This window comes from Elephas maximus, chromosome 18 (assembly GCF_024166365.1).
Source record: "Elephas maximus indicus isolate mEleMax1 chromosome 18, mEleMax1 primary haplotype, whole genome shotgun sequence".
In the NCBI taxonomy this organism is placed as follows: domain Eukaryota; kingdom Metazoa; phylum Chordata; class Mammalia; order Proboscidea; family Elephantidae; genus Elephas; species Elephas maximus.
Genome location: NC_064836.1, coordinates 31,220,351 through 31,231,040, shown reverse-complemented (window position 1 = coordinate 31,231,040; position 10,690 = coordinate 31,220,351). Strand labels below are relative to the sequence as shown.

The window sequence follows — 10,690 nt, the reverse complement described above, 5'->3', positions numbered from 1 at the left end:
AGTGGCTGTAGCCAGGTGCCATCTAGTTGTACTGGACTCAGTCTGGTGAAGGCTGTGGTCCTTGTGGTCCATTAGTCCTTTGGACTAATCTTTCTCTTGTATCTTTAGTTTTCTTCATTATTTCTTGCTCCCAAAGGGGTGAGACCAGTGGAGTATCTTAGATGGCTGCTCACAGGCTTTTAAGATCCCAGACACTACTTGCCAAGATAGAATGTAGAACATACTCTCTATAAACTTTCTTATGCCACTTGAGCTAGATGCTCCCCAAGAGCATGGTCCCCACAGCCCTCAACCCAGCAATTCACTCCCTCAGGGAGTTTGGATGTGTCTATGAAGCTTCTTTGACCTTGCCTTGTACAGGTTGTGCTTTACCTTTGAGGATTTTTTAATGAATTGATCCTTTCAATTCATATTTATTTTCTACTGAGTGCTAGACATTGAACAGCAGTCAACAAATTCAACTGAAAAAAACATAAGTAGAAAATTAAACTCAACAAAAACTGAACAGTCTATCCCACGTCATAGAAAATTAGCAAGAACTTAAAGGCTCAAGTGTCAAGGAAAGTGCATGTCTGAGTGGGGATTAGCCAGCCTTGTTTCAGATCAGGCTTGAATGTAGGTGACTAACCAGTTGGAGTCAGCTGAGGACTTCTTTCTTCAATTATTTTTTGTCTCCATCCCAACTTTTTACATTGTACCTACCTTTTTCAAGATTCTGAAGACATTCCCAATGTTAATAGTCTCTGTCTTTAGATTTGGCATATATTCTTAACAACTAAGATATTAATAAACATTTAATATTTTAGTAGAGACTAGTTAGCTATTAGAAACCCTAGTGGAGTAGTGGTGAAGTGCTATGGCTGTTAACCAAAAGGTGAGCAGTTTGAATCCACCAGCCACTCCTTGGAAACTCTCTATGGGACCGTTCTACCCTGTTCTATAGGGTCTCTAAAAGTCAGAATAAACTCAACGGCAGCAGGTTTGGTTTGGTTTTGGTTTAGTTAGCTATTTCCTCGCTGAGATGTAATAAACACACAATGGGGGGCAAGAGATGCAAGGGCGAAAATATTATGGTGAAAAAGAAGACACGAGTGGAAAAATTTAAGTAAGGATTGAGTAAAAGAGAAATTGTATATATTACCCAACTTCACCCAGCCTCAGAGACTAATGGGAGTTGGGAGGAACCAGGGCACAGTGTTGATTGAAAATTGATTAAATAAGAGGGAAGACAGAGGCACGGTTTAGGAAAATGGTTTATGTAAGGGTAGGAAGACAGATATAATCTGTATTTTTGGTTGTACCTTGACAGATGACATATCAAAAAGGGAATAAGAATGTGAAAAGAGAACTTTTTAATAGTTTTTATAAATGTCTGTGAAATAGATATTTGATTACTGTGACCTGCCCTTAATGTTTGAACATTAGCCCACATTGTTAAAAGAAAAAGGTTTTTATTTTTCAAAGTAGTGTGCAAGCAATATATATATGTATATATATATATATAGGTTATGATGGTGAATGTTCTAAAATAAGAAAAAGGATGGCTCTATAAAATACTCTTAAAAGATACAATAAATTGTGGAGACTTGAATTTGACCAATTTATTTATTTAACTGTAAGAGAAGCATCAAATCCAAGGAGAATCGGAGATGAAGCAATAATTAATTTGAAAAGATAACATTGTCAAATAAGTACTATGTAGTTATTTTTTTATATATATTTTGAGTATACCTGGCTGCAAAGAGTTCTATTTAGGCTCTGGTATATTCAGACTCTGAAGATATTCAATTTCTTCTAATAAAAATGATGCAACACATTTAAGGTACACCATATCTAGGCAACAATGCAAACTCAAATGTTTCATTGGGTTTGAGGACCCCTTTATATGTCAGGTTGTGTTGAGTAAGTACAACACGTAGAATGTCACAAAAATAGAAGATGATCTGATCAGGGTATAAAAGCATCGCTGTACAGATCTCAACATTCATACTCAGGATATTGTTTATTCAGCAAGCCACTGACCACTCCTGACACCATGAGCTACTACGGCAGCTACTACAGAGGCCTGGTCTACAGCTATGGAGGCTTCGGTGGTCTGGGCAATGGTTATGGCTGTGGCTGTGGCAGCTTCCGCAGACTGGCCCATGGCTGTGGCTATAGAGGATTTGGCTCTGGCTTTGGAGGCTATGGATATGGTGGCTACCATCCATCTTTCCATGGTGGATATGGATTCTCCAGCCTCTACTGAACTACTGCTCAGTAACCGAACATACCAAGTTATAAGGGGACTTTTCAACTCTGGCCTTAATTATTGGACAACTCTGCTGGGACTATTTAAATAAAAGTGCTTGGCATGTCCGAATTTCAGAGGATTCTTTAACTTTCCATTTCTCTGTCACAATCCTGGAATCCTTTACTTTTGTTTGTATTACCAATTGGATTATTGGTTACCTTCTAATAAAATCTCCTAATTTCAAAACGAAATGTGGTTTTTGTTTTGATTATGAAAATCAATTATGTGTATGTGATGATGGCTATGCTCTACTATGTTATCAATGAGGGAAACCATCTCCTTGGCTGAAAATTAAATATTTTCATATAAATCACAAACATACATATGATTAGATAAATAGATTCAAAGAACAATAACTCTAGATTGAAAAGAAAGAAATATTTCAAGATGATTAGTGATTTGATATTTGTCAACCCCTTGCTTTTATTTAGATAATATTCAGATTGAGGTCAACATCAAAAAGCCATATACAGTTGACATTTCTACATATTTTATATAACAAATGTATATGTTTTATTGAATCCACCCCTTGTTTCTCAATGCAATCCAAAGCATAACGAATCCTTCCATTGATTCAAAATTTATGTGGTCTTTATTCTAAGAGCAATTGGTAACTGGTAAAACCGTATTAGTAGGCTAATTATGAAAATAAGTCTCCTTTCAAAGAGTTTTGGTTTGTATAATCTCATCTGTCCATCATACTCTTCTGCCCATATTTTCATCCAGCAGCTAATTTAGAAATCACTAGTGATCAGTATAATTTTTTTGTTTTTATATTAGGACATTTAACTCAAAATATTTTCCCTGAATTTCTTCAGTTAGCTTTTCTGTTACTGTACTGGCTTTTCAAAGCATAACATGATTGTCTTCTTCACCATTATCACCATATCAAGAATTTTGCAATTCAATAAGGGAAAGAAACAAAAAGATACCAATATGAACTAGCTTAATTTGCAGTTTTGACTCATAGGAAGTATAGTTCAATTGAGTTTTCTTATAAAGCTAAATTTCAGTTAAACCTCTTCTCTAAAATAATGGGCAGGATGGGATATTTTATTGGTTGCATAAGAAAAAAAAAAGATGTAAGTAAATGCCAAAGTTTTTAGTAAAGCCAAATGATGTATTCATATAATAATACAAAATTAGGATATTTTATTTAAATTGGTCAAAAGTGGTCAAACGGGCTGGCTTGATTCAGTCGGAAGCCCTGGTGGCATAGCAGTTAAGAGCTATGGCTGCTAACCCAAAGGTCAGCAGTTTGAATCCACCGGGTGCTCCTTGGTAACTCTATGGGGCAGTTCTACTCTGTCTTATAGGGTCGCTGTGAGTCAGAATTGACTCAACCGGAACAGGTTTGGATTTGGTTTTTGATTCAGTCAAATAGATGCATCATATAACTGCAGAGCTACAACAGACATTAATTGGAAGCACTACTCTTCCCCTCATCCTGTGTGTAAAAAAAATAAAATATATTAAGAAAAGTGAGTGACTTCTATAGAGTTACACGGAATGTAGTGGCCGATTCAGGGTCAGGAACAAAGTCTTCTGAACCCACATGTCAAAATGCAGCATCTCTTCCACTGTATTTTCTCCCTTCATGCAACTAGACTATCTTGAAAGTTCCAGCAGATTTCCAGGAACATTGCTGAATTTATGGAAGACAAAGGGGGATTCTCCTTCTCATACAGAATCACCTTTTCTATGATATTGTTCAGACACAAAGAATTGATCTTCTTAATTTCAATATTAGCTTTCCCTAGATTTCATCTATGTCTGTGTGCATATTCATGTACCTATTTATCTACAGTCTTCATTTGAAAGATACACACTTATTCAGTGCGCATAAAGAGAACATTGCTCAGTTAGCCACGATTGCTGGTCCTTTCAGTCAATTCAGTCTGGCAGTTGTAGAGTCACAATGAACACAGCAGGTCAAATAACAGTTGGGCAGCTCCATTTTTTTACATTTAATTGGGCTAATAAGTTACCTGTCTGTGGACACGCCCTATGGGGATAAAAAGGCATGATATGGGTGAGCACGGGGAAGGGGCTTTGCTCTAACACTAAAATACTCAAAAAGTAAGTGAATACAAAGGGGGAAAGGAATGTGATACCAGAGACTCAGGGGTCAGGGAGGAAAAAAAACAAGCAAACCCTTTGCACCTGCATCAATTCCTACCCATAAAAAAAAAAAAAAAAAAAAAAAATCCATAGCATAGGACAAAGTAGAACTACCCCCTAGGGTTCTGAGGCTGTAATCTTTAAAGAGCTGACTGCCACATCTTTCATCTGCAGATCAGCTGGTGGGTTCCAACCATTGATCTTTCAGTTTGCAGCTGAGTGCTTTAATCACTGTGTCACCAGGGCTCCTGGGAAGGGATGGGAAAGTAAAGTCTGAAACTTAGGGGGTAAGAGGGATGGCCTGAGTAGTTACTTTGACTGCAGGGGTTTACCCTTGAAGGCCATTAACCAGTAGCTGTTGATCTGGAAGGGAGGGAGAAAGAGAGGAGGGTCTGGTTAATGTCCTTGACTAACCACAGAAGGGTTGCTGTCCTTCAGTCACTCTTGCTTAATCCCAGAGTCCTTCAAGGGCATGATCTATATTGGGCATGTCTAAAACCCCACATTCACTCACAGCACAAGTGCCCTTTACTTCCAAATAGAAACCAGATGTTGCAACACTGAGCATTTGTTTTTGAAAATGTTGAAGGCATCAGGATTTTAACAGACTGCCATATGACTAAGAGTATAAAAAAAAAGAAACATTGTTTATAATGTTTATTGATTTGAATGAAATGAAAAGTTTACAATGTTAGGATTAATGTCTCAAGAAAAATTTTTGGTGATTGCCTGGGAGAAAATAAAGGAGAAGAGTACACAGTATTGGAAGAGGAAATATAAGAACTAAAATATTACACTGAAAGTAGGATTCTGGGTAGAGGGATGTACACTAACTGAGAAAATGGATAAGAAAAAAGATGTAACTGCTAGTTCACATTCAGAAGAATAAATGCAGCATGTGATATAAAGAGAGGTTTGATAAAGACAACTGATACGTGATTATGAAGAAGGGTAAAAAGAGCAAGAAAATGGTGCCCGCAAAGCACAGAGCCAGAATCATCTGCATTTTAGATTCCTCTTTGGGTAGATTCCATTCTGGAAAAGCAGGTAATGGTGTAGACAGAATTCTGGTATGACTCCCAAGGTTTATAAAATTGAGTTGGATTTCTTGGATAGTTCCTCATTTTTTTAGATAAATTTCTCTACGTTCTCTAACCAAAAGGCTGTTTTACAAGCTGATAATTAAAAAATAGTTTTCTATTGTGCTAATATGTGTCTGTTTAACCCATTTCTTTGGGTTAAGGATAAGAATACCAGAAAACATACTTATGCGAAAATGTTTTCTTTTGAAGGGAGAAATATCTTTAATTTCCAACCTGAGAAATAAGTTTGACTTTAGGAGAATTTGCTGAATTTAAGAGTTTGGAACTTAATGTGTTTGAATCTACATGGAAGTAAGTTATGCTAACCCAAAAAATAATGAGAAAATAGTTCACTAAAAAACAAAACACTGTGCAATGTGAATGATGCAATATGCTTGCTAATGAAACATTCTATTTCGGAATTTTTTTTTTTTTAATATTTTATGACTTTTGAGACATAGCATTTTTTCTCTTTAAAATAAAATAATACAATAAGTTCACTGGCATTCTAACTAAGCAGTTTAGCAAGCTCCAAAAATGTAATGAGTGTGTGGCTTTTCTTGTGTCAGAGGAAAACAATGAGTTTCCTCAATTAAATGAATAACAATTAATGATACAAAAGAATGGCCAGGTATTTTATCACATGTCCTGCTGAGAGTATATAAGCATCTTTTTACACATGCTGACATTCATACTCAGGATCTTGCCTTGAACAGCAAACCAAACTCACCACCCTTGACACCATGAGCTACTGTGGCAGCTATTGCGGAGGCCTGGGATACGGCTACGGAGGCTTCAGTGGCCTGGGAAATGGTTATGGCTGTGGCTGTGGCAGCTTCCGCAGGCTGTGGTATGGCTTTGGCTATAAAGGATTTGGCTCTGGCTATGGAGGCTACAGATATGGCTGCTCCTACCCATCATGCTATCGAAGATATGGATTCTCTACTTTCTATTGAACTACGGCTCCATTTACCCAACATCTGGAACCATGAATGGATTTCCCAAAACATTTTCAGTCAGTGGACCAAAATCACCCTGGATCTATTTAACATCTAAAAATACCAGAGACTTTGTCATGAATAAGCTTGTGTGTATCAGGTCTCCTGCTACCCTCTGCTTGGGCATTCATTCATAGCTGAAGTGAGTGTTTCTGTTTGATTCCCAATAAATGACTTAATTTGAAATGGAAAATATGGCTTTTGCTTGGCTCATTTAACTCAGTTATGTATTCACATTTATATGTAATTTTTACTAATTGTCAATTAGAAATACAATTCACCAGTGATCGTATATGCATGTAAATATGTGTGTATACATATATACACTTATATCCAAACCAAAAATGAAATGCACTGCCATACAGTCAATTCCAACCCTTAGTAACCATATAGAACAGAGTAAAACTGCCCCGTAGGGTTTCCAAGGCTGTAAGTCTTTACAGAAGCAGACTGCCCCATCTTTCTCCCATGGACAGAGCTGCTGATCATTTCAAACCACCAACGTTTTGGTTCATAGCTTAGCACTTTAACCACTGTGCCACCAGGACTCCCTGAATTAGATATAGCTTCCCTTAATAAAAATAAAAATAAAAATGGTTTTTTTTTTTACCTTAATTCACAATTTTCTGTTGTCATTAAGTTTGTTATTTATATAAAACAAACCTGACCTAAAAGTCATTGGTAAATTGGATAAGAAAATGAGAACTTGGGTCACTGAACCCATCTGTCCTATGGCACACCGAGTATTCTTCATCATCATCATCATTATCATACGGAAGAGTTTGCATCCAGTAAGGACAGTAAACAAATATCATTGGAAGTAAAACACTGTATAACTCCCACAGACCAAAACACCATTTAATTATGTATACATGAGTTTTGGTAAAACAGCATCCCTTTAAAAATGGTTACTTTTGGCCCTCTGCAAAATAAGGAATACAATCAGAAAAAAAACCTATAAAATATAACTGTTTTCCTACAATTGAATGATATATTCAGGCTATGATATGAGCCTAGAGACCCCTGATTTAAGCTGCATAAATACAATTAAACAGGGAAAAAAATCAAATCATAGAATTAGAGATCTTCCAGGGACTTTAAAACTACAATGTTGCCCCTCATTTTGTAAGCAGGTAAACTCAGATTCTGTGATTTGCTCTGGCTATTAATGACAAGACAAGGATCAGATCCTGCTGCCACCTTAAGTCCCAGGTGTTCTTCTACACTATAGCGATTCTCTCTTGCTTTATGTATTTTCTCCTTGAATGTAGTAAATAAAATCATCTGGTCATGGTTGTGTTCTTGTTGCTGCTAGTTGCTGTTGAGTCTTATATTGACTACAGAGAACAGGATGGAAGAAGTGCAGTGTTGATTTGAGTAAAGTAGTTGGAGCCAAAACCATTTTGCGTACTTCACACTTTTACCTGGATACAGTAATAAATAGTGAAGGAATGGAACTTGGGCAATGTTTGAAGTGAGATATGAAAAAGAGATATGATACGGGGATTAATGATGAAGACTAGAAAAGAGAGAGAAAACATGGCATACGGAGGAAGTTATAATCTGTAGGTGTGGTAGAATGAAGGCTGGAATCCGTTGTGGAGAAAGGAACTTGGGTATAAAAAGGGACCTTTTAAACATCTGACAAGTCTGCTTATGAAATGGGCTTTTGATCATTGTGATCGTTGCTCCGCTTCTGATGCTAATTATCCTATATTGTTAAAACAAAACTAATACTTCACATGCAGGTAAGTAAAGCAAAAAAAAAAAAAAAGTGTATCAATTGAGAATGGTCAAAGTTCTAAACACTAAATACAGGTGACATTTTGTTGTTGTTCTTGTCTGGTGTACAGAGCAGGTGAACCAAATCTTTCATAACATAAAATGATCTCTTATCCTCTAAAGACAGGTACTCCCTTTGCTTCTCATCCTACAAACACGTGTACCTTTTGAAGCAATTGATAAAGTTCAAAGTCTTGACTTTGATCATTTTATGGATTTTTATGGAGATAAATTTAACAACCCAAGGAATGCCTGTGACAAGAAGATATTTAGTTAGAAATTAAACAATATTTAATATGACTGATGCTAAATCTCTGATAATGAAGAATCCTATTTAGGGTTTGATATGTCTAGACTTTGAAGAAATGATTTCTTCTAAGAGTAAAGCAGTAAGTGTGAAGTCAACCTAACTAGGCAGCCAAGCTAGCTCAGACATTCTTAATGAGTGCTGTCAGAGCACAAAAATTAGCGAGTTGCTTGGGGCAAGTATAGTTCATGGAGTGACACCAAAGGAGGGGCATATGTTTTACCACATTCTCCTACCAGGGTATGTAAGCATCACTGTACACATTGCAACATTCACACCTCAGGATCTCGCCTTGAATAGCAAACTAAACTCATTACCCCTGACACCATGGGCTATGATAGCAGCTACTAGGGAGGCCTGGGCTATGGCTATGGAGGCTTCGGTGGCCTGGAGTATGACTGTGACATTGGCTGTGGCAGCTTCCACAGACAGGGTTATGGTTGTGGCTACATAGGTCACGGGTCTGGCTCTGGCTATGGAGGCTAAGGATATGGCTGCTGCTGCCCATCTTGCTATGGAGGCTATGGCTTCTCTGGCTTCTACTAAGTGAATTGCTGAAACCGAAAACAAAGGGGAATTTCTAAATGTATTTGAACCCTGTCCTTGTGCTGTCATTTCAATGACCTTCATCCTATTTTCTCCAGGATTAATTGACAGCTGTGTATCAATGATTAAGCTGCTTTAGTGCATATTTGGTGTTTTGCTACCTCTAACATCCATCTAATTGTATACTCAATATTATAACCACTAAAGTTTGACCCCTTATTTTGCTCTATTTACTTATCACAACTACCGTCATGTCAACTTTTTACCAAAGTCCTAGGGAAAACTTGATTGTACTTTTATGTAATACATTGATACTTAACATGTAAACATTTTAATTTTTTCAATGTTTTTATCTTTTTAAACATCTTTTTTTGCAACTAACATAACAATTTTACACATGAAACAAAGAGGTTTATGACTATGCAGTAGAATATGAAGAAAATCTTTTTAGATTATCAGTTATACAAGCTTGAGAATATATAACATGCCTTATTAACAATAAATGAAAATTACCTGTCCCCATCTACTTATTTAGGATATCACTCATTGTTCCTGGGATAAATAAGGAGGGTGTCATTCTCATATTTACACTCAAGTACATTCTGATGAGCAATGACGCTTTTAGCTGAGTATCTTGTTGGTGCCACCACTCTGGTATTTGAAATAGCAGTGGCATGTTGTTTTTACATGCTGTCAAGCCCATTCCAACTCATAGCAATCCTACGCACAACAGAATGAAATGTTGCCCTGTCCTGAACCATCTTCACAATTGTTGTTATGCTTGAGCCCCTTGTTGCAGCCACTGTGTCAATTCATCTCCTTGAGGATCTTCCTCTTTTTTGCTGACCGTGTACTTTACCAAGCATGACGTCCTTCTCCAGGGACTGATTCCTCCTAGTAACATGTCCAAAGTATGTGAGATATAGTCTTGTCATCCTTGCTTTGAAGAAGCATTCTGGTTGTACTTCTTCCAAGACATATTTGTTCATTCTTTTGGCAGTCTATGGTATATTCAGTAATCTTTGCCAACACCACAATTCAAAGGTGTCAATTCTTCTTTGGATTTCCTTATTCATTGTCCAGTTTTCCATGAATATGAGGCAACTGAAAACACCATGGCTTGGGTCAGGCACACCTTAGTCTTTAAGGTGACATCTTTGCTTTTCAACACTTTAAAGAGATCTTTTGCAGTAGATTTCCCCAGTGCAATGCATCTTCTGATTTCTTGACTGCTGCTTTCATGGGTATTGATTGTGGATCCGAGTAAAATGAAAACCTTGACAACTTCAATCTTTTCTTCATTTATCATGATGTTGTTTATTGGTCCTGTTGTGAGGATTTCTGTTTTCTTTAAGTCGAGGTGTAATCCATACTGAAGGCTGTGGTCTTTGCTCTTCATCATTAAGTGCTTGAAGTCCTCTTTACTTTCAGCAAGCAAAGTTGTGTCATCTGCATAACGCAGGTTGTTAATGAGTCTTCCTCCAATCCTGACACCCTGTTCTTCTTCATATAGCCTCTAGCCTCTCAGATTATTTGCTCAACATACAGATTGAATAAGTAC

General features: G+C 37.1%; 1 protein-coding gene and 1 pseudogene across 2 annotated transcripts; both read left to right on the top strand.

Moving 5' to 3' along the window:
- Positions 1-2,035: 2,035 nt before the first annotated feature.
- On the top strand, positions 2,036-6,452 carry LOC126061570 (keratin-associated protein 19-6-like). 2 transcript variants are annotated; one of them, XM_049858155.1, is made up of 2 exons: positions 2,036-2,132; positions 6,367-6,452. In XM_049858155.1, the coding sequence occupies exons 1-2, from the start codon at positions 2,036-2,038 to the stop codon at positions 6,450-6,452; spliced, it is 183 nt and encodes a 60-aa protein (XP_049714112.1). The 2 variants fall into 2 exon arrangements, with proteins under 2 accessions (XP_049714112.1, XP_049714111.1); XM_049858154.1 differs by lacking the exon at positions 2,036-2,132 and having other exon boundaries at positions 6,240-6,452.
- A 1,784-nt stretch (positions 6,453-8,236) lies between these two features.
- LOC126061750 (keratin-associated protein 19-5-like) lies at positions 8,237-9,129 on the top strand (annotated as a pseudogene).
- The last annotated feature ends 1,561 nt before the right edge of the window (positions 9,130-10,690 follow it).